Source organism: Notolabrus celidotus, chromosome 13 (genome assembly GCF_009762535.1).
Source record: "Notolabrus celidotus isolate fNotCel1 chromosome 13, fNotCel1.pri, whole genome shotgun sequence".
Classification (NCBI taxonomy): Eukaryota; Metazoa; Chordata; class Actinopteri; order Labriformes; family Labridae; genus Notolabrus; species Notolabrus celidotus.
In genome coordinates, this window is record NC_048284.1 from 24,602,181 (window position 1) to 24,626,592 (window position 24,412).

At 42.4% G+C, this 24,412-nt stretch overlaps 1 protein-coding gene across 2 annotated transcripts; it reads left to right on the forward strand.

The window, feature by feature from the left end:
• The first annotated feature begins 427 nt into the window (after positions 1–427).
• runx2b (RUNX family transcription factor 2b) lies at positions 428–24,201 on the forward strand. 2 transcript variants are annotated; one of them, XM_034698928.1, is made up of 6 exons: positions 428–706; positions 2,211–2,367; positions 4,226–4,330; positions 14,824–14,991; positions 18,156–18,317; positions 20,916–24,201. In XM_034698928.1, exons 1-6 carry the CDS (start codon positions 428–430, stop codon positions 21,392–21,394), a joined length of 1,350 nt encoding a protein of 449 aa, XP_034554819.1. In that variant the 3' UTR covers positions 21,395–24,201. The 2 variants fall into 2 exon arrangements, with proteins under 2 accessions (XP_034554819.1, XP_034554820.1); XM_034698929.1 differs by lacking the exon at positions 18,156–18,317.
• The last annotated feature ends 211 nt before the right edge of the window (positions 24,202–24,412 follow it).

A 24,412-nucleotide genomic window follows, 5' to 3' on the forward strand; every position in this document is an offset into this window, starting at 1 on the left:
TGGGTCGGCTGTTCAATTTTGGACCTGCTTTTTTTGTAATAGTATAGCCTGTTACGCGCTCGGACATTTATTTCATGTTATTTTTATCTGCACATGAGCAACTACGCCTGCGTTATGGCGCATGGACGCTCCGCCAGAGAAGTTTGAAAAAAGAGCTTGTCATTTAAAACATCATCAAGTTTTTTGAGGGTTGTTTTTCTTGTCGGGGAAGTATATTTTATTTCGTTTGAAGGCGCCCACTAAAGTTTGTAGTGGAGAGGGTTTTGAAACGCGGTGTGCGCTCGCGAAGTCCCATTTTCCGTTGGCAGCCGAGCTGAGGTTCAGCGAGCAGCGCCGCACACTGCGAGTTTCTCAGTGAGAGAAGGAAAGACATAAGAGAGGAGCTGGAGAGACTTTGGTGCCTTTTCTGATAATCCACGCTGTTGTGATGCGAATTCCCGTAGATCCCAGCGCCAGTCGGAGGTTCAGTCCGCCGTCCAACAGCCTCCAGCCGGTCCCAGGGAAGATGAACGATGTGAGCTCTCCGGGCGGGCAGCCGGACGCTGCGGCGGCGGTGCCAAGACTGCGTCCCCACGAAAACCGCAGCATGGCCGAGATCATCGCCGACCACCCGGCCGAGCTGGTCCGGACCGACAGCCCCAACTTTTTGTGCTCAGTCCTGCCCTCCCACTGGCGGTGCAACAAGACGCTGCCCGTCGCCTTTAAGGTGAGTGCCGTCTCTGTCATGTGCTGCTGAGTTAGAGACCGCAGAGTGAGTCGGTGTCCCATGTAACACAAACAACCACCAAATTAAGTCAAATGTAGACTGCTTTACTCTGAGTATATTCTTCTATTAAAATAGAGGGATCCCTCCTTTTCCATTTTTTTAATTTTAAACTCTTAAATACCGAGAGTTTGTGTTTTTTGTGTTTTTTGTGTGTTTTTCTTCTTGTCCCTCTGTTAATCCTCACTTAGATTTAGCGTGTTTTCTGAGAATATTAGGTTTCTTTTTAATATAATCACATCTGTTGTGAAATGTGCCTGCTTTAAAAAGCCTCAAGCGTTTTTAAAGTTACTTCAAAAATATTACAAAAAATAGCTTTTTTACAATAGAGCAGCATCAAAGATGTGATGTAGGAAAGGGCCTGAAAATATAAACCAGATTAATACGGAGTCACGTGTTTATGAATGCTTTTTTCACATTTTATAAACAAACAAAAACTGCATTTTATTTACTTACAATTATTGAACATTGTAAATTACAATAATTATCTCTGGTATCTAAAGAGACCTCCCACTTAGACAATAATTCTACACTAACAGCTTTTTTTTCATGGTTATTATTTACAGTTCTGCGTATTCAGAAATTAATTACATATGTTGAGGATTTATACAAACAAGAAAAACTCACATGTTAAATATATGTTACAAAATATTGTGGCTTATTATCCTAAATGATTGATGCTTATGCTTAATTAATTTAGTCTTCAATTTTGGAGTTTTACTGAAAACAGAGGAAAGAAAAAAGATCTGTAGACATCAAAAAAGCAAAATAAAAAAAAGCAAAGACTAATTACACTGTAGGCCTCTGAACGTCTCTGAAGCCCTGACACTGTTCTGCTCCCATGATAATTCACAGGAAAGGCCCTATTAATTACTTGACAGATTTGATTCAAAGGATGGATCAAAGAAACACCAAAGTGGAAATTTGCGGCTAAAGCTCTGGCTCCAAATCAAATGTGACACATTTTAAAATATATGTGTTATTTAACCGTTCTTATTACCAGGGCTCTGTAATTATTGCAGCTCTGTAGGCCTACTCATGCTCTTTTATCGTCATCCAGGGATCAAAATGATAACATAACAAGGCCCTGCTGCTTTTGTTTTTCTAATGACAAAGTGAAACTGAATTAAAACCCATATGTCAACAGCATTTTAGGGAGGATGGTGTGATGTTAAGCAAGCCTTTTACTTAAGCTCCATTTATTATTTTTCCAGAAAAATTTGAAATTATTCAAGAATTGATGTCACCCAGCTTTTGGCTTTAAACTAAAGGAATTCCTTAATTGTTGTTTTTTTTTTTCTATAATAATGTATTTAATCGTAAACAGAGGAAGAAAACATGTTGCAGCATTTCACAGATGGAAGTTATTTTTACCTTTGTCCCATTTATGTTCCCTAAGAGTTTTGTTTCATGTAGTTTCTGAATTTCTTCCCTTTGTACCCCACAGGTGGTTGCCCTTGGAGACATACCGGATGGGACAGTCGTCACGGTAATGGCGGGCAACGATGAGAACTACTCGGCCGAGCTGCGGAACGCCTCAGGTGTGATGAAGAACCAAGTGGCACGCTTCAACGACCTGCGCTTCGTGGGCCGCAGTGGTCGAGGTGAGGCCTGAAACACTCAGAGCTGCGTTCACTGTACAGCTCAGCAGGAGCTATTAGGTTCAGTGGTGTGGATTAGTGGTCACACTCCCTTCATGGCAACCACATAATGATCTCTAACTCTGAGCTCAAATCCCAACATCATCTCCTCAAACCTCAGGGCTGAATGAAGTCGCGTTGCACCTTAAAAATGAGGGTCCTTGATTTATTTGTTCTGAGACAGAAAAGCTTTTTAAAAATCGTACAGACCTTCAAACATGGCTTTAGACAAAGACAGCTGTGAGCAAGTGTTGATTGAAGTCATTTTTACTTTCCTTTCCGTAACGTTCACCTGACATGACCCTGCTCAGTTCAGGCTTATTTACATGATGGGTGGTGCTGCAGCCTCGCTGCTGATCACTCTGCACACATCCTCAGGCTGTCAAGCAGCAAGGAAGAAGCGCCCTCCTATTGGGTCAAAAAGCATTCCCAGAATATTTGGCATGGCCAAGGCGCGACTCTTTGCATCATTAACTGCCTTGTCACTAAGGCGTCTTATTTACGGTTAGAGATTTGGCACCATGGATGTGCTCTCACCCTCAACGAACTGAGTGGAAATATTCCCTTTGACATTTTTATTTTCTACAAGTCTCACAGAACAGCGGTTGCCTGCCATAAGTTGATGGTGATAAGCGCTGTCAGCACATTCATCAGTGACTTTTCCTCTCAGTTTCCCTCTGTTATAAAAAAGGGAGGAAGCAGAAGCAGTGAGGATGAAGATTTAAAAAAAGAGCAGTAGAGGTATGGTGGCCAGGCTTGTCGTCACACAGATCTTGCATGCAGCCCTCTGCTGTGACACAGAATCTAGTCACAGGAAGTGACATAGGAGCCTGAGGAGATCGGACTACTGTGTCTGAAATGAACACCGGGTAGTGACAGAGATAAGTACAAGCAGAGCAAACTGATAGGATGTTAGATAGCTAACAGTCATGCACACAGAGACAGGGGAAGCCTCTGAGATAGACAAAGATTGATAGTTCAAGGCTGAAACAGTGCCAGCATGCAATGACAGAGAGGATGGAAGGGACAGGTGATTCAGAGAGTAATCAGACACCTGTGATAGCATCATTAGAGTTAATGTTATAGTAGTATACAGGATTGCTTTGACAGTGAGCCCGAATTAGAAACAGGGAAGCAGGGAGGTGACGCACTGGGTGTTATCACAGATCCCTAGCTCTGGTTCACCCGCATGCACCTCAAATCAGGTATGTGGAACACCTGTTGCATCTGGGATCTGTTATCTCCCCTGATCATCTTATCGCTTCCTTGAAAGGCATGTTTACACAGAGCTGGAGTGACTAGAAGAGAGGACATGCACGGGTTGGTGTCTGCGTCTGAATGGACAGCTGCTGCAGAAACCTGCCCCCCACCTTCCTGTTTCCTTTGTGTAGCCATGGTTACACGACGCATCTGCATACCTCAGCCTTTAGCGCTGCTGCTGACTTGGCTGTTGCACTCTGATTCATAGTGTTCCTCACGCACACACATGCACACACACAAACCCCAAGGCAGCAACTGCTGGGGATTATCGAGAAAGGAAGTGACTATTAAAATGCCTCTCGCCCACTCACACTGCGTTAGACGGGGGAGAAAGTCTGGATAACGAGACACTGGCTCCTCCAGTCAATCTTCCATTTAGGCTCTGCCAAAGAACCTAAATAGACCCACTGAAAGAGGCAATCATGTCTGTCGTTAATCCTAGTTTGCATTGGCCATTATGTGATCACAACCACACTTGTGACTTGAGGATGGTTTAGCGATGAATGCATGTCATTGTCCGTGAGGATGGTGTGTCATTTGATGTTGTTTGATGTCACCACAGGCAAGAGCTTCACGCTGACAATCACAGTATTCACCAACCCACCACAAGTGGCCACTTACCACCGAGCCATAAAGGTCACCGTGGACGGACCACGTGAGCCCAGGAGTGAGTACAAAGGCACGCACATACAGCACAGTACAGGAGCACACTGACACACACAACGCAGCACACAACATATTCATAGCATGAGTTTGCATTTGAAGAGGCAAATCAGCTGTTTCATGCCTTTAAAGTTCTGTATTCTAAAGTTATTGTCGGGCTGTTCTTTAAAAATATGGGGGATTTACAAATGGTTCAAACGTGATTAAAATTAAAGTAAAAAAGGATAAAACATCCTCACTTTTAATGCTGAAGTGACTCAAAAACACCAGCTCCTACAATTCACAGAATGCAACACAATGGAATCTTTCATCTAGCACTACCTAACCCATAAAAAGCAAACTTTTGTCTCAAGCTGTACCTCCAGTTTTTAAGCTTTAGTTCGATGTCTCAAGCCCAATTTTAGATAACCCTGATGACATCATGTCATACTTCATAAAGTTTCCTCCATAACAACACAATCAGTACACTGTGAACCGTTTTTACAAGCAGACAAATACTCCTAGTGATTGGTTAATTAAACTGAAAACTTTGTCGAGCGCCTCTTTAAAAAACTGTGGGTGTGGCTAAATGTGCAGCCAGTCAGTGGCAGCTAAAAAAAGCCCAGGCATTAAAATGTATTAAGTTAGACCCAAAAAGTTTACCGGCAAAAAGTTTGATTGTTTCATCAGCAATCAACAGGTTTTGTATAAAATACAAAGTCGACCTGTCAGAAAGAATCTCAGCACCCCTGTGACAGTCTGAATGAAAGAAGGGAAATAAAAAGTGAGGCAGAGTATTCCTTAGAGGGTACACTGGGTAGCAGAATGCTAGCATCAGCTCCTTTTAATGGGCCATATAAAAACAACTGAGGAGGAAAAAAAAACTTTACTATAGCCATCAGTGCCAACTGGTCTGGCATGCAGCTGTTTCCCCAACCCTCCTCCCTATTCATAAAAAAAACCATATTCTCATCTCATGGCGTCTCAATGAACAATATCACATCACAAACAACCCACTCGCCGCCTGCGCTGCCACATATGGCACCAGGACGCTCGGAGACACAGCGGAGCCAGGAGACAGTAGGATTAGCACCAGCATCAGTCTCCGTTGTAGGAAACCTGCCAGGGTGCCAAAAGAGGGATCAGAAAGTCGACATCCAGTGTTCATCATCACACACAAGGAAACAAAGGCACATGCTAGTCGTCATGCACACATGTACTCACAATCACACATACTTTTTCCCCCTTCTTCCTTTCCTCACACTCAAGCCTTTTTGTTTGATCAAAAGCATTTCCTGTGCATCTGCTGTCCCCCGTCAGATGACTTTCAAACAAGTCCTGTTAGTCGGTGGTGAGCAGATGGGAGTCAGGGTAAAATTTTGTTTAGAAAAGACCCAGCTTGATCTCAACAAAGTCACAGTCAAAGAGCTGAAAGCCTTCCTGGAAGTATGTGAAGGGAGATTGAGTCAATAGACTAGAAAAAGTAAACACCACCTTACATCAGGTGAGGGATTCTGGCACTTTCATTTGTTATTCTGCTCTTTGTCTCAGACCAATTTGTGGTCAGAAACACATATTTTAGAGTTAAATCCTGCACGTTCTAACTCAAGTCTCAGGACAATAATTTAAGCAATAAAGAGTATGTCATCATACGTAACCCCTGAACTTCTTTACTTTGCTGTTAAGTGGTCAGAATTGCAGCCGGTGTAATTTACCCAGAAACTACAGCCAGAACACGTCTCCCTCTCAGGGGTCATTAAGCTGAGGTCGGAGGGTGGCAAAACACACATGTGCCCTCTCAACCATACCTCCCCTCCTCCAGGTTTTTCAGCATGGAGAGACTCAGAGCTGAGGGCCTCGGCTGTCTCCAAAGCTGTGATTCTATCTGTGAACGCTTCATTGACACATGGGGGGGCCATTACAGCTCTATTTTGTGTTAAACGAGTGGGTAATTAGGGGGCCTGTGGTACTCTGGGCCCCTACTGGGAGGGGTCCACACAGAGACACATGGAGAAAGAACAGTGAGCTGTGTTGAACTTGACATACACTGGCACTCTGTAGCCTCTGTCTTTGAAAAGAGAGTTGTTATTGGAAAAAAAGGGCTGACAATAACACTAGATTTCAACATGAGCTAGTTGCGAAGCCTGAGAAGTTGAAATTAACAACCATTCTTCTTACTTTTATAGATTTGTTTAGACTTTTTCTTGATGTTTGTGGCAGCTTTTGCTCCCTGTTAATGACTTGCCTGCTTGTGGTGTCTCACTCAGGAAGAACATTTTGTGTTGGAGTGTTTGATGAGCCTTATGGTAGCCATATGAGTCTTCCTGCGGGAGTTTGATTTCCCCAGCGGTTCCTCTTCTAATATCAGTAGTGGGATAAGGTTGGACCACCCATGAATAAGCAGAGCTCATATCTCTGAACTGTGGTGCTGAGCTTCAGCTAATTAATTGCGTGGTTGGAGTGACGAATATCAGTAGGGCCTACTTTAAAGATCTGCGGTATGATTTTACTCAGAGGTTTACACTGTGTATGTGTGGGTATGGTAAGTGGTTAGTCAGGTCCCTCTGGCCACTGTGTTATTAGCGGGAGGCTAACTTGGTTTCTGTGGCTCGCATTGTACTTAATCGCTTGACAGCTCTTGGTTACTCTGTGGTTTGCCACTGTACCAGCAACTCAGCAAGTGTGTGTGCACATGTATGTGTCAAAGTGTGTTCATGCATACAGGCATGTGCATGTCTGTTTGCTAATGTAGGATTTTAAATACATGCCTGTCCTCTAGCGTCTGCAAATGTGCACCCACATGGCATGTTTTGTGCAGAGTGTGTGTTATTGGTGTCATTACTCTGGTGTAGCAGCAGTGCTGATTTGGAGCAGAGCTAATAGGCCTCATTAAATGTCATTTCGAGCTAATAGACAGGGAGTGGCGGTTTAAACCAATATGCTTTTATAGGTGGTTCTGTCTCCTTTCAGCTGCTCCTGACGGTGGCTGCGGCCAGCTGAGACAAACTTCCTGAGTGATAATAGCCGAGTCATAATAACACAATATACAAGGCTTTCTATCCAAACCCACTGTTCTCATTATACTTAATTGATGACAGACAAACATAGGAGGTGACAAAAACCATTGTGGCGTCACACAAACGGTGTCTTGCTGTGGCATATTACAGTGGTTATTGTGCATAACCAAGTGTTAGTGACGGGTGTGTGTTGTGTGTCAGTGGTGGAGGTTGGCGGTCAGGCGCTGCTCTCTGGTGTTTAAGTTTGCTGGGTCTGGGGTATCTGGGCTCAGGGACAGGGTCGTGTTTTGGTTCGATTTTGGTCAGGGTGTTAACAAGTGTAGGGAAAAGGCCCTCGTTACTTACAGGCCTGCAGACAATATTAGTGGTTCGAGGGACCTGTCTGCCAAGCCAAACTCCTCCTGTGAAACACACATGCTTATACTCACATATAATACTTGGAGATATGCGTCTGTGTACATTCACTGTAAATGCTTCAATAGTGTCCAGGATAGGGTTTGCATAGCAAACATTAAAGTAGGTTTCTTGTGGATATCTCATATAGCCAACGTACACAAAAAAGAAATAAAATGTAAAATCACACGAGATGATACTAAAGCAGGCAGAAAATCTTGAGCTACTCAGAAGTAGAAAACTTAAGTTTCTCTTGATAAGGAATTCTAAAGTTACAAAGGCCTTACAGCAAAACCCCTTGCCCCTCTAGATACTAACCTGGACTCAGGGTAGAGTTGTTGGAAGACTTCAGTCTGTGGTCCAGATCCCAGGGGTCCAGGAGTCAACATATGTATTTCAAGGTAGAGCTAACTTATTGGTGAATAAAACCAGCAAATGTGAAAGAAATTGAGAAGTGTTAAAGGGAGGCCAATAATTCAGGGACAACTGCCCATGAAGAGGTTGGGACTTTGGCTTGGACATCAATAAAGTGAATAATAGTAGTCCAAATGTGATTTAATAAAAGCAATGGATAACTTTCTCCGGTTCAGGTCAGAGGAAAATTGGATAGATCTCATTCTTGATATTAAATTAAGACAAACAAAGCGGCACTATTCAACTGCTTTCACTCTAGTATCAAGAGCAAAACCTCCCAGATTTCTACCCACAGGTTTAACATGTACTGACAGACTGCCATGGATGAAAAATATGAGCAGGATAAAGTTGTGAGAGCAGAATGGAATAACCTCTGATTTGTCTGTAATTTGCAGCATGAAATTTTAGGACATCTAGCGCTTAATCTTGTTAAAGCAGTTAAGAAAACTAACTTTGTTGCCTTTGTGGCCAGGTGAAACTGATAGAGGGGAGTCCAGACTCTTTCAACTGGGTGGCCATACAAGGGTGTTGAATTATGTAGAGGAGGCGTGAAGTTCTTGCAGTTAGTGGATGCACTTAACTTTCTCTTCTTTCATCTCTAATCAGATCTACTTTGATTACTCACATTCATGTATCATACTTTTACCTTTGGGAAGTTAAACAACAGTGTGGCAACATATAACTTCAGCTTCAGTCCTTTTGGACACCAAAAGAAGATGTATGGTTGAATGTCCCAAGAGCAACAAGAGGAAATGTGATCATTTAGGTGCAACGGAAGCTGCTAGCAGCCCAGAAAGCTGATTTCATTATATACTGTAAAATCAGGGATATCAGTGACCTGTCCGCCTCGTATCAGCATTCTATGTGCATTGACATTGCTTTTTCAAGTGCCATCCTCATCGTATTGGTCCTATTTTTAGATGACAAAAAAAGATATTTATATTGCATCTTATACACCAAATGTTGCATCATGCACCACCTGTGACAAGCCAAGTAGCCAATCAGAGTTTAGGATTTTGAGATTGCACTAGTGGAGGCCAACTAGATTGGGAAGGGGGCCTCACACCACCGCTGGCCACCCCTCTGGAAATGCTCCTTGTAATTCATATGTACCACTAAGGGTCATCTACAAATAATTAAATACTAAATATAATTATTTCAAATAATTTCTACAAAAGGAAGCATGCTGACAGTAAACAATAGTGGACCCAAGACAGAACCCTGTGGCACACCACGGGTAAATTAGGCTATAATGAATATCTCAGATAAACAACCATTAAACTAACAAATGTGTTGAAGTGGCTGCTAAGCTACCTTTATAACTCTTAATAATAGTCTGACATTTTCAGGGATGGGCTGAAACAGTATGAGTTAGTGAGGTGCTTTTGTTGATAATTTGGTCATGATGACATCAAGAGGTTTCCAAACTGTGTCATCACACACACATGCCGTTACAAGCATATGGAGGGTATTATTACCTGCTATAAGACTTGGGCTTTGTTTCTTACAGCAAAAATTTATACTCGGTGCTAAATGCTGTGATCCCTGTCATCATAGATTGTACCGCATTATTTCGATCAGCTTTTATTGTCCATTATATCATGTAAAGTGATATGTTTCCACATTACCATGCCTTTTGAGGCTTGCATCAAGCATCATTTTCAAAGAAAGAATATAACTTGAATAGATGCCAGATAATTAAAGAGGAATTCAGAAGACTCAAAACTCTCCTCTCTTCCACAGACAGATACACACCCACACCTTTTTGCGGTCGTCTTTTATTCGGAGTAGCTTTTAACAATGGGAGCCGGACAAATAAAACTCACCCAAACATCAGGAGGAATGAAAAGAGGGAGGAGGGAGGGCAGATGAGAAAAAAAAGACTGTAGGCTTTTTCAGAGGCAGTCAGTCAGTTGCATGTCTTATGAAGTTCCTTGAAGAGGGGCCAAGTCCTTTACAACGCAAAACACAAAATCATTCAGCGGGAGGGAGGAACACAGAGCAAGACAGAGAGAATGGAGCGAGAGAAAAGAGAGGCAGAGTGGGAATTATTTGAAGAGACTAAGATTAAGAGAGACTGTCGTGAGTTTGTTGGCCCTGCACTGTTGTAAAAAACATCCAGAGATTTTTCCCATTTTCTGGTCAAAACACTTCAGTGTGAGGGTTGAGGTGCAAAGGGAGTCAGACTGGAAACCACACACATGCCAAACTCTTTGTGTTTGTGTGAGTTTCTGTGCTCTTTAAACCTTGTACAATATGGCACGAGTGTGTATATAATGTGTTTTTGTGTTCAATAAATGTTTCGCCATTGGGAATTATTGTGTATGTCTGTGTGTGTATATGTAAGCGTGTATGTGTGTGTGTGTGTGTGTGTGTGTGTGTGTGCCCTTCCCTTGCCTGGCTTGCTTCCTCCAGGCTGGAACGCATGGACCACACAGACGGCTGGCAGCCCTCCACGACAGCCTGGCTCCCCCTTTTTTCTCTCCGTCTCCTTCTCTCCTTCGCTCGCCGCCTCATCTCCCACACCTCCTCCTCCTTTTCTCTCTTTTTCCTCTTTTCTCTCCTTTTTTCCCAATTCTGTTTTTATTATCTCCCCTCTTCTCTTTCTCTCCTCCCTCCCTCCTTCTTGCATTTACACCAGACCCCCATGGTAGACGGGCGTCTGGCTGTCACCCACTCAGCGCTTTTCCTCTCGGGCCACGCTCTGCCAGTTTCAGATTGCCACCTGAAATAATTCATTGTTTCTGACCGCTCACAAAAACAACATGGCCACTGTGAGGGCTCCAAATAAAAAAGTGAAATATGGACCCAGTGTATTCATTCATCGACTTTACTGGCCGTTCCACTCAGAGATGACTGACACACTCATACACACTCACAAACACAGACTGGCTGATTCAACCCAGGCTCCACGAGCATGAGGGGGTTTTCTGAATCAGCCCAAAAGATACATTCATCCAATCTCACCCAGTGATCATAAACCAGACTGAAGGGCTTCAAGGGCATGACGTGACACCAAATTTATAAATTATCCCATTTATTCAGGATTTTCTGGCGCTGCACTTTTTCCTCACATGTTACTTAGTCAGCCAGCAGGCAGGAGAACTTCCAACTGATGAGTGTTTAGTGATAGCTGTAACTTGATGTGTTTGTGAGGGGAGGAGGTTCTTTGATGGAATAAATCACATTTTTGAGACATGAGAGTCTACTCCACTCTCAAGTCTGTACAGTGATGTTGAAGCTAAAGCCAGAAGATGTTAGCTTAGATTAGCATGAACACTGGAAAACAAAAGAAGCCTGCCTGTCTTTGTTCAAACGTAACAAAATCTTTTAACCTGTAAGGCTAACTTTTAGAGCTAGGCTAATTGTTTCTATCTGTTTCCAGTCTTTGTACCAAGCTAAGCCGTGGCTTCATATTTAGGATACAGACAGGAAAGTGGTATCTTGTTCACATCTAACTTTCAGCAAATGAGGATATTTCCAAAGTAGAAGTCCTTTAAACTTTTAACTACTTTTATCTCAGTTTTTGAAATCCAATTCTTGCCCTTATCATGAAAAAGATCAAACTTCTAACCAGTGCATAGCTTTGATTTGGGTAGTCCAGGAATATTTTCATCCTGTACATATGAGGGAACAGCTCACCATCCGTCAAAGATCTCTGTGCTCAGGCTCAGATCCAATCTAATGCTGCCATTAATTACAGAGGACTTATATTCTGTTTGCCTACTTGCTCTTACTAACTGTTATCAGATCAGCAGGGGCAAGTTGAATCCAGACTTATGTCTCTTGGACGGCTGAAATAATACTATTCTAGGATCAGTGTGCAACTGCGTGATTAGAGATACTATCTATAGAGGCGTTATCTAATCATACTAATCTTTTTTCGTGTGTGTGTGTGTGCATGTGTTAAGTTGTGCTGCATGTGCAACCGAAACAGTGTATGCATGATGCATATGTGCAAATGTACATGATTGCATGTGCAGACGTGTGCTTCCATACGTCCATTTATGCATGTGTCGGTTTCTGTGTGTGTTTCCGTGTGTGTGTGCAAGTTGCTCACATCTGGTCTGAATCTGTCCATGTTTCCGGCCGCTGGCTGGGCAGGGAAGTGGCAGGCGCTATCGAAAATCTCCGCTGTTTTCACAGGGATGATGGGAATCTCAGGGACTTTCCCTACGGCAGTGAAATCATCCGCCTTTCCCGCTCCTTTAAATACCCCCGGCTCATTCCTCCGCCCAGCTAGGGTTCCGATAAAACAGCTGAGACGTCTTGTGTTTGGCAACAGTTGTCTTCTAAAAGGTGTAATTAACTCATGAAAAACTGTATTTACTGTCAAAGCCGGCTAAACTAATGGACTTGAGGTCTAGCTGTTTGGAGTGTAAATTGGACCTTTATGTGGTGGTTGAAATGCTGCATCCCTGTCCAAGGAAAAATACATTGGCTTCCTGTAAACTGAGTTGCATCCATAGGTGTTTGACATTATATAAGGCTCAAATACTGGACAAATTTAAGCCACCAGTGGCGGTGCCATGCAGATCAGAAGCGTCTTTATCTCCTGAAATATATGCGTAAATACACAGTATATACATTCATCTGTATTTTTGGATCTTCCTAAAAACTTGCGTTATTTGAAACCCTCACTAACTATTTCACCATCTTCTCTTCTCTGTACTCAGCACTCTTTAAACAGCCTGAGTCTCCTGACTGGTTCAGACCCATCCAGAGCTCTTAATTTACTGGTCATCAGGGTCTCTTCCTCTCCACGCACCTCCTCCCCCCTCGAGTCTGTCCCACTCTGTCTCCCCTCATCTCCCTCCCGGTCTCCCATTGCTATTTATTCCCATCACTAGGAGACGGGCTGTGCACAAAGCCCGCACTGTGTCCCGAGGCTTTTTTAGAATAGAAATTCGGTCTGTTGAAAATGGAAACGCTATGATTGACTGGGCACAGCTTGCACAGAGAGATGAGGAATGCCAGCGAGAGGCACAAATTATCCTCAGGAACGATGGAGCAATATTATTAATGAAATACGGCCATGAATTATGTTATAAAACCAAAAACTTCAATAGGCTTAGGTTCCTAAGTAGCCGATATTAGCTATGTTCCAAAGCTACTATGCACAGAAGCGGATGATGAGATTGTCTGATCATTTTAAACTCCTTGATGCCAGTCGAGTAACGTCACTGTAATAAAAAATCATGGTCCGTCTGACTGTCACTGGCTGAATTTTCATTTAGAATTATTGCATAGCTGAACCCCAAACAGTTGTTCAAAGATAAATTAAGTTGTTGTGAAAGAGTCAGATGGTTTAAAGAGTCCTTTTTTCATATTTGCAATAGTGGAAAAATACTACAGAGTGGTTGAGTTGTTTAAAATTAGAGTATTTTGTCATCATCTTGCATTTATTTGATGCTTTGTATGCGTCATAAAACCGGCAGAGGTAGATGAATGTGGAAATTTGCATTAGAGCTCATTAAATGGGTCTTTAGAACACATGTTTGACTATTTGTCCACAAAGACCCCCTGTGAAGAAGTTTTCTTTGGTCTTTTTAATGACGATGCAGTCACACAAGAGATGATTATGTAAAAGATCTCTTATCTTTTGCTCAGTAACAACCATGGAGTGCTATACATGTAGTGCCAGGCCTTTGTTCCCATGCAGCGCAGGCAGCAGGCAGGTTGGGCAGGATTCTGAAGCAGCTCTCTGTTTCTGTCTGAGCCAACTGGAGTGCTGCCAAGCACAGCAGGAGCTTCTACTCTCCTCTGTTTGATATTTACTTTACCGCCTTTACAGGGGAACCAGTGCAAGACCAGACAGACGCACTGATACAGAGCTGTGTCAGTGGCAAAAAAAAAGACTGTGTGTGTGTGTGCGTGCACAGGCCTTTCTTTCTACCCCACATTTGCCAAATTACAGTACACTACACCTGGGTGTCTGGCTTGGTTTGTTTGTGGTGCCCAGTACAGAGCAGATAGGACTGCTGAGAAAGTGATGGGTTTCAGGTTTTTGTGTTCACAGTTGATGTGCGTTCACTGTTGAAGACTAGAGAGTTACAAGCCTGGAAAAGTGATGTGAACACAACAGGGAATGTTAAGTTGTTAAGTGTGTAACATTATAAGTAGAGGAATGCAGGAAAAGAACAGGTATAACATATTTGGCATAGGTTTGGATTCCTGTGGAGATAATTGGGCAATGGCGTGAGAGCATGTGTTTACCTGAGGAAGAAGCCTCAAGTCAAAACTAAACATACAAGCAACTTCTCCGTCTCAGAATCACCCTGTCTGAACTCTCTCTCTCTCTCATGCCAGGTGATTCGATATAATTGGCGTTCCTAATTAGCAGGATGTAGCATCCCATTCCCAAGAGCCTCCGTACCTCCTCTTTGTTTTGGAGCACATGCTGTGTTTACCAAGAAAGGCATGGCATACAGAGGAACTGAGTCATTAAATGTCCATTATAAAGAAGAACTGACAAACTGTACGCCAAGAGAACAGCAAACAAATGGAGAAGATCAATCATATGGAAGGGCACAGTTAGAGATTCATTCAGCGACTGACAAAAATATTGTTTGCATGCAACATCACGGCACCATTAAATATTATTATCAAATAAAATTCTGTTGAATGCAGCCTGGAAGCCATTAATAATTGCTGCGACTCCTTACCAATAAAATCTGTTTTCGTGTGTCCTCAGGGCATCGACAGAAACTCGAAGACCCTCCAAAAGCTGGTCTTTTTTCAGACCGTCTCAGTGAGCTTGAGAGGATGAGGGTAAGGGTGGCTGTGCCCACTCAAGGCCCCCGGCCGAATCTCAACACAGCAGCCAACTCCTTCAACCCGCAGGGACAGACACAGATAACAGGTGAGCACCAGAATCTCATCTTTTATATTAGACTCAGACAATAGTGGAAGCAAACACCCAACAAATAGGATTTACAAATCATGCATCATCCGACAAAGGCTTTACTATAAGGTTATACCAATAGCTTATCACCTGATGCTGAACAATGAAGTCTGTATTTTCCAGAACTAGAATAATTTCAGGCTTTAGATTTTTTAGATATTATGTTTCGTCTAAAAAATCCTGTTTTAACGCCTGTTGCATTCAAAGATAAGACCATCTAATTCATTATTATAGAGCACTTAACATGGATATGTGTTTTTCTGCACTCTTTAACTGCCAAAAAAAACGTATTGCGTAGTTAAGGCATGCATGGATGAAGTGTGCCACATTTTTTCTGGACTAGGTCCTAAATGGTATCATCGAACAGGCCAGCAGCCTGAGTCACAAACTAAGCAGCATTTACAGTATGTGAGGTGAAATATCAAACCCCCAACTGGAGCCATGTGCACATCCTGATAGGACCACGAAACGCTCAGTGCTGTATATTACATTAACACTGAGATCATCTGTCCCTCTCTCTGCTCCGTCACTCTATCAATCTCCACCTTAGAAGGTAACACCATCTCTCACGGCTCGGGATGGCTGCTACCTGATCACCCACACCTCTGGAGGCTCGTAGCAGACCGTCATCTAGCTCTTAGTTACTCTATGGCTTGGCTTTGTCCTGTTTCGCTTTGCATCATTTGAGGGATGGTTAAACAGTAAGGCAGCAAGGGGAGAGAACTTGGTTGAAGATTAGTTACATATGAGAACTGCTTTTCAAGTATAAAACATTTTAGGTGAGGTTTTATCTTCATGTAAAAGTTAGCTTTGATTGGAACAGGAATTCAAGACAAACCCACACAGCCCTGTCAAGAAACACCCAAGTAGTCTTATGTACACCATCTGGGGTTAAATGGTTTGTAACTATAAATCATTAAACACTAATGATAACATAAAACAAGCTTTATTGTTTTTATACTATTGAAATGTCAGTCACCTGTTTGATTTGGTCAAGTTTGTAATCTCTACTTAAATAGGAGAAACTATACAATCAAACACTACACATAACTATTTCATCCCTTTATACTACTCTACTTTTTGATTTTCATTACTCTACCACAAGCATATTATAGCTAACTATTACAGTCATTTATCATTTAGTACTTTGATTCATTAGTGTCCATAAGGCTAACTGCATTTTCTGTTAATCCATTACTGTTTGTTCAAAAGTACTTTTAGCTAACTAGTCCTACTCTTCATCTATTTTTTAGCTAACTACTTTGACTGTTGTTCTGTTTTTATTTTTGGCTAAGAATCATCATTGGCATATTTTAGCAAACCACGTCAGCTGTTTATCCATTTGTCCTTCATTCTAACTATGTCAAGTGTTTTCCATTACTTTAAGCTAACTGTTTCAACTGTGTGTCCATTAGCACTTTTAGCTACTCTGACAGTTTGTCCAATATTACTCTTAGCTAGCTGTTTCAACTTTTCCTCCATAAAACAGGAATTGTCAACCTTGGGGTCCTGACCTGCAATGGTGCATTACAAGATCATTTCTGGGGGTCGCCAGTTAAAAGACATTCTAAAATGAAATAACTTTTAATATCTATATTTTTTGGTAATAGTGTTAGCATTACAGTGCCTCTACCTGTGGACTTTGAGTGATGTTTTAGACTGGCTGAATGTTCGCTGCATGACTCTGGCTGGCACTGCCATGTTATTCACACACTGGCTGTGCTGCGACGGCACAGTGATGGGGCCGAAAACACCTACCATATTATTGTTGGGTCATAACTCACACAGGTTTAGAACCGCTGCTTTAGAATATAGTTAGATATATTCTTTTTTAATCATTTAGTTTTAGCCACTTTGACCATATATTTGGTACTTTAAGCAAACAGTTGCATTATTTACTTTTCTACACAAACAGTTCATCCATTCTTTTAAGCTTACTTAAAGCTCCTGTGAGGAGGTTTCTGGTTATGAAACACAGTGAAAGAAATATATATGCCTTGTTATGAGATGCAAAAGGTCCATAATATCTGTGTAGTCATTTTAAATGCCTAAAAACTCAGGCTGTGTGTTTCATGTCAGAAGTGATTCACAGCGCTTAGAAGAAACAGCCTTTTGTAATTTCCACGACTATAACTCTTTAGGATTAATACATTTGAGTATAGAAATACAGCAGGATGAGATTCTCTGTTAAAACAGCACTCTCACATGAACAGAACAAGATCAGCACAGAGATAACATGTGATGCTTTGTTCACAGGGGGCGCCAAAATCAACACAAACCAAAAGTTCCTCACTGGAGTTTTAAACATTTTTGTTTGTTAAGCATTTATTTAGCTCCCTGGTTCTTCTCTTATCCGTGTAACTGACTCTTAATTGAAGCTATCTGTTTTAACCTTTATCCATTTTTAAGCTGTGTAGGTCTATCCGCTGGATTCTCAACTAGTTATTTTAATCCTTTTATCAAAACACTTCAGAATTACTCAATATGCAAGAACTCTGCATGTTCTCACTAAAACTCTGGCTGCTGCAGGCCTCCTCCTATTATAGGAAATAATGTGAGAGATTCTAAATCAGTACACAATAATTAGAAAAAATCCAAACAATATGATTTGGTTGCTAAGATTGCAGCATTGAATAACTTTCGGGCTCTCTAGTAGTGTCACAACTGACACACACACACATTAAAGTGTGTACGGCAGTTATTTTCCTGGTTGTGTGCTGTTGTGTTTACACCCTGGTTGTGTGCCAGCAAGGCTCTCTGTGCCTCAGCTGTGAGCACAATGTTTTATAAGGCAAACAGGAAGATCTTCTCTTCGAAGGTAAACATTAGATGTGTCATTACGGAGGATGTTGCATAACGCGCCCAACTGATACTTACCTCTAAACACAAACACAGAGAAACAGACACACTAATAATGTCTACAGTTGTTGTGAATATTTTTGTGAACTTACTGCCTTTTTTAGCAAAAACAAAAAAGGAAAAAAAGTGGGTCATTTGAAGCAGCTGATGGGCCTTTTGTAATTTTTCTTTATTTTCCTGTCTGTTTTTCCTCTTTCCTTGTTTTTCTGGCCTGTTTTTCTTCTTTCTCTCTTTCTTGCCTCGATTCCTTTTCTTCCCATCAGACCCTCGTCAGTCCCAGTCCTCTCCTCCCTGGTCGTATGAACAGACGTACCCGTCCTACCTGAGTCCCATGGCGTCCCCCTCAGTCCACTCCACCACCCCCCTCTCCTCCAGCCGAGGCACGGGACTGCCTGCCATCAGTGACGTGCCTCGACGATTGCCAGGTAGAGCAACTATTCAGTTAATCCAGATGAACATTTTCTTATGCAATCGATTGACGGGAAGGGAGAGATAAAGATAGACTTCCGCAAAACAAACTCAGTCTCCGAGCAACATAAAGAATGACTGCTGAACGTGTTATTATTTACCAGAATGCAGCACTAGTAGTAGTCACTCTCACATGAACGTGAGGAACGAGGCATGTTGTCCGACTGTTTCCTCGAGGAGCGGTTTGGATGGCGTGGATGACAGTGTAGGAAAAACAATTGTTTCCTTTGATCCCAGAGGACTAAGGGTAATAACAGGCCCAGGGATAATAACAGGCTCGTGACTGACAAATAAAGTGTCTTTATAGCGATAGGCCACTCTCACAAGGAATTCTGGGTAACTGCATTAGCCAGTCTGTTTGCCATAACGGCAGCATCTGTGTTCCAATTTGTCTCTGTTTCCCCCTCCCCTATATGAAAGCTCCTTTAAACTCCCAACATGCCGCCAGACAAGTTTCTCCCCCGTACACCTGTTTGACTCTCTGCCATGAGTTTTTTTTCTCTACCTGCTTTTTTCTCCCTTCTGTTTGCCTGTGCTGCACCCTTCTCTCTCTGTGTATGTGTGTGTGTGTGGGTGTCTGTGTGTGTGTGTGTGTGTGTGTGTGTGTCTGTGTGTGTGTGTGTGTGTGTGTGTGTGTGTGTGTGTGTGTGTGTGTGTGTGTGTGTGTGTGTGTGCGTGTGTGTGTGCCCCAAGCGAGGGTGAGTGATTACTCGTCGCGGGCCGTGTGACTCTGCATTAGAAAGGGTTTAAAATCCAGCCAGCTGCCTTGTCAACTTTGATTAGCTTGGTCTTTCCCTTCAGCTTTCATCTCCCGAGCGTTAGGCTTTGTTCTCAAAGTGACACACGTGCATGTGCGAGCTCGCTCACGAGCATAAACACAGGCCCAAACGTGCTCACCCCCTGTTCTTTACCCACATGCACACCTCGAGCATTTAATGCCTCCTAAGTGATGTGACTAAGGCTCTCAGATCTCTGGAGATCATGTTGACACCTCGCCAGGCTGCGCTGTAACAGTATCCAGCCGCAGAACATACCGACAAGTACAAGCAGAAGCTGATATGGATGCTGGAGTGCAAACTCGGCACCATCCCTGCGCCCCAACATTTACTCACACCTTCACACAAACTGGCTCATGTGTTGAAATGTTGTGATGAACTTTTGCAGTTGCTAAGAATTGCTGCAAAAGTTCATCAGTCAAGTCAGACACCTAATTCTGAAGTGATGCTCCAAAGTTTGTAGGACCCCTCTAAATATTTAGACAAAGTTCCACTCTGGTTTCATTTAAACTAATAAAGCTCGACCTGGCTCATCATCACAGGGCCCCTTTGAGAACTAAAATAGGTCCAAATGTTAAAAGCAGGAGTCAGGAGTTTATTGAACAGCGCTGGTCATGTCTGAGATCACACTGCTCCTCCACAGCAGAGACAATCACCTACTATTTCTATTAGAGTCAAACGGATCTTGTGGAAAGAGGAAGTTTAAAGGCCTTAATTGGCAGCATATGCTATCTGACGCTAGCGACAATCCGGCTTCGCAATTCCTCCCTGCACATAAACACTGCGTTCCCCCCCTCCTCTTCCCCGCCACCCCCTGTCCTTTCACAGCAGACATGGTGACACGGAAGACGCCTGGTGATTTATGATAAGAGCGCCATGGCTGGACTAAACCACTGAGAGGAGACAGGAGGGGGGGGGGGACCTCCTATTCTCCTTAAACTCTGCGCCCAGCGCAAAGCTCGCCGCAGCCAGTTAGTGGTTTTTGGGTATTTTTTAAGGGATGAAGCGAAGAGAGGAACGAAGGGTGAGATGGAGCAGCTCCTTCTCGGCGCTCTCTCTCACTTGCCGGGGCGCGCGCGCACACGGGACACACACGTACACACACACGCTGGAGCCGATGGGAGGCGAGGAGAGGAGCCACATCAGAGCTCAGCCCTGCCTCATTATGGATCTCATGGAAACTGTTTCTGCTCAAAGTGTTTCCACATGTGCAGCTCCTGATTCATCCCAACTGCTTTTTTATGTGCATACAGTATTAACACACATACACCCACCCACACATCGTATGCACACACATATTCATAAACAGTTATACAGATACACATGAATGTGTGCCAACACACACACACACACACACAGAAACATAAATATGCAGAGGCGTAAACATATTGCTGTGTGGGACTGCACTGATGTGTTTGTTAACTTTATCAAAACCAAAGTGAAAAACAGCTCTGAATGGAGTTGATGGATATAACAATATTTATAGAATAATGCCGCTCCATGCCTGTGCCCACAATAACCGTTAGCAAGAGTCTGTTCTTAATGAGCTAACACACATATCTGGCTCGAAACATTTGATTACATACAATTCAGTTTACTACTGTTTCATTTCTCAGGGGATGTATTTGTTTAATTCAATTACTCAGCAAGAACGAGTGCTAAAGAGTTTGAGAGTCCAAATAAAACCACATTTCCTGGAATCAGAACAAGTGTTGGGACGAAGTGCAATTTTCAGAGGACTTGAAAGAAATTCATGTTTTTATGTGTCTGTGTCCGTAGGTTCGTCTGACCTGAGTCCATTCCCGGGTCAGTTTGAGCGTCAGTTCCCAGGCCTCTCCTCTCTCACAGAGACGCGTTTCTCCAGCCCTCGCATGCACTACCCGGCCACCTTTACCTACACCCCGCCTGTCACCTCCGCCATGTCGCTCGGCAGTGCCCACTACCACACCTACCTTCCCCCACCTTACCCGGGCTCCACCCAGAGCCAGAGTGGACCCTTCCAGACCAGCAGCACGCCCTATCTCTACTACGGTGCCTCATCCGGCTCGTACCAGTTCTCAATGGTTCCCGGCGGGGACCGCTCGCCATCCCGGATGATCCCGCCTTGCACTAGCGCCTCCACGGGCACATCCCTGGTGAACCCCAACCTGCCCAGCCAGACGGAGGGAGGAGTGGACGGCGACGGGAGTCACAGTAACTCCCCGACTGTTCTCAACCCCGGAGGCCGCATGGATGAAGCCGTCTGGAGGCCATATTGAGGACGACATGTGGGCGGAGACTAGATGTCATGGTTTGAAAGCACAAGACCTTTTATCAATAAATAAAAGGGGATTTTTGAGCTCTCATCAGCTATCTCTACCTTTTGTTGGAAATTAAAGTTGAGATGATAAAAAAAGGCTGGACTCGTACAGACTTGTCTTCCTGGAATGTGTTTTGACCAAGGCACTACAAAGGGAGCGATTCTCACAGCAATAATGAGAGACACTTTTACAAGGCTCATGTGGATGAGACATTATTTCATTTTATTTTAATCCACAAGCTAAGGGATGCTTCAACAATATTTGTAAAAGACTGCCTCTTTTGTATCGTGTTTGTATTTCCATAAGGCTTTTTGCAGAGCATGTTTTTGTACTACGACAATATCAAGATGCAAGTTAGGCACTGAGTAGCAAGTGATGAGAGTAACACATATGTTACTATAAGTGGTATGGACAGTAAATTTGCTTTGAAACAATTAATTTAACTTGTATATTGTGGGTGAAACGTTTCAGTAGAACGAGGCGTTTCTCTTAGTTTTAACTTATAAAGCCATAAATTATGTATTGTATTTGAAACTTGAGTCAAAGAAGTGTAATCTGAATATTTTTGATGCATCTATAAGTTAAAATGGTTTTTGTTTTTTGATAGGTAATTTAAGAGAGTGAGAAGTTTAATTTTTTTGTTGTACCCAAAGATTGAAATGGTTTTGAATATGAAATGTAATTTCCAAAGAGTATTGCAACATGTTTCTTCTGGTGTAACTTTCAGTTAAACTGCTCCGCACGTTAAGAGCTCAACATCCTCGCTAGGCGTTGACACACATTTGGCTGGGAATTAAACCTTTGGTATTTATTGAGCAATAACTCGTATTGTGCCTCTTGGCAACATACCATGAAAGAGAGCTTCATTGGGGGAAAATAATTATCCGTCGGGGAAATTCTGCTTTTTTTCTTCAGTTTGTCTCGTCTGACATGCACACAGATACAGTTGTGTGTTTTTTTTTCAAATTAAGCTAACCTACGTTTATTCATGAACTGACACGCAGCCCAAAGATTATTAAGATGTAGCCATGCCTATTTGTGCTCTAAGCACTCTCCAAAGCAGCAGGTCAGACTTAAGGGTTCAGTTATTTTACAACTCGTGTACTCCTCAGGCCTGAAATAGTCCCTGGATGATCTTAAATCCACAGATTTTTCATATCAGTGCGTCTTTTTTAAATCCCCAGTCTCTCTCAGTGTTCTGTCTGGATTATAGGGAATAAATGCCAAGTCTATTATAACTTTCATATCATGTGCAAAAGATAGCTTTGAAAAAGTGTGTCTTTGTGTGTGACACACACGGGTACTTTTGTTTGCATTTTCTCTTTCAGTCTCAGAGATTGGAAAGGAAGCCTCACAGTAAAAGACAAAGCAGACTGTGACATTCCTTCAGACCTTTATTTATTTTCCATTTTTGGCTCTTGTTGACATGCTTTTCCAAATAGATTTGTATCATCTTCTTTTCAGTGTTACAGTCTAAAACGGCTCTGTGGCACCAGTGTGGCGGGGAGGTCTGATATTTTGATGTGAGAAGTGTTGGAGGGGAAGGAAAAAAAGTGCAAAAAGCGAGGTGATTGGATGCAGCTGCTGGCAGCAAAACTGGTAACCAAAAAGTATGGGAGACTTGTGTATGTTTGTTTCATAAAGCACTTATTTCTTGTTTTATTTCTAGCAGCACTTGCGGCTTGCTGCCAGCAGGGCTCGTGGTTTTGGTCTTCAGCGTCAATATAACGCCACTGAAGTCACACACACACACACATATACCCGCGCACACACACACATATACCCCCCCCCCACACACCCACACACACACTCACATATATAGCCGCACACACATACAGAATGGATAACACTTGGCCAAACAAGCCATTTTCATTGCAGTTGAATCTGATCTCACAAGGCAGTTGGTATTTGTTTGAAAAAAGCATTTTTGGTACAATATGATATTCAGTGCATGTAGGTAATATAATAACTCAATTTGAAAAAGCTGAGAAAAACACAGCCCTGTCCAAGGATCAGACTTCAGGCTTTCATTGAAGGTTTGCACGCAGTGCCTCTCTCTCCGTCTCTGCAGAGGATGTTCTGAGCTCACTTAGTAGAAGTGAACATGTCGCACTACATTTCCCCGACTGCTTCAGCCCACACAGAAAGTCTTCATGCTGTTACAGAGGAACAAAAGAAAGCGAATAAAACCTTTTAGATCATCATGATTTTAAAGCTTTCTTCCGATTACAGATTTATTAAATGTGTCCACAGTAACTATGCACATCTGTTGGACTTAATTTAATCTGCGTCTTTCTTTCTTTCCAAGTTTCGAACAGGAAATGGTCGTTTAAAAACTGTTTACACATCAGCGCAGCACTGACATCCCGTCCTGTCTTCCTTTGCTTTTGTTTGTGTTGTGTTTTTCTTTTTTTTTCTCAAGAAAACATGAGGTTCAACCTTTTTTCTTTGCTTTGTTTAATGTTGCTGTCATCCAAAACCTTGTATTATTATTATTTAATGATCCACATGTATCATACCCAAGAGCTGTACCTGACCCTGCTCTCATGTAAAGTTTACTTCTTATGTCTATTTTTATTCTTTATCTCATAAAAACTTGTCAGGAAATTGAATCTAATGGAGCCTCTGTTAGATTTTGCTGGTACGTTTCATAAAAAACAAGTTTTTTTTTCAAAGGGACACAGACCTGACAACAGTGAGTGAAATTGGCATTGTGATTGTACATTTGTCTATTTTAAGAATAAAATAGGAATTTTGTAACTTAATGTTCATGCTCTATCTCCTCTTTCTGAAATACTGTTTTTTTTTTACTTTAAAAAGGGAACATAGTTTGTCATGTTTGTTGTGTATTCAATTTTTTTTTGTTTCACTTTAGAAGTTTAGCTTTTGTTCCTCAATGTGCAGAACATACAATTTGAATACTATTTTAAAGCTACTATAAGGGTTTTTTAACTGGTTATGAAACAGACTGAAATG

Excerpts from the sequence above, each read along its gene's own strand:
- runx2b (XM_034698928.1), top strand. The coding sequence starts at position 428 with ATGCGAATTCCCGTAGATCCCAGCGCCAGTCGGAGGTTCAGTCCGCCG. Across the intron at positions 4,331-14,823 it reads CGGACCACGTGAGCCCAGGA|GGCATCGACAGAAACTCGAA; the intron begins GTGAGTACAAAG and ends GTGTGTCCTCAG. Across the intron at positions 18,318-20,915 it reads CGTGCCTCGACGATTGCCAG|GTTCGTCTGACCTGAGTCCA; the intron begins GTAGAGCAACTA and ends CTGTGTCCGTAG.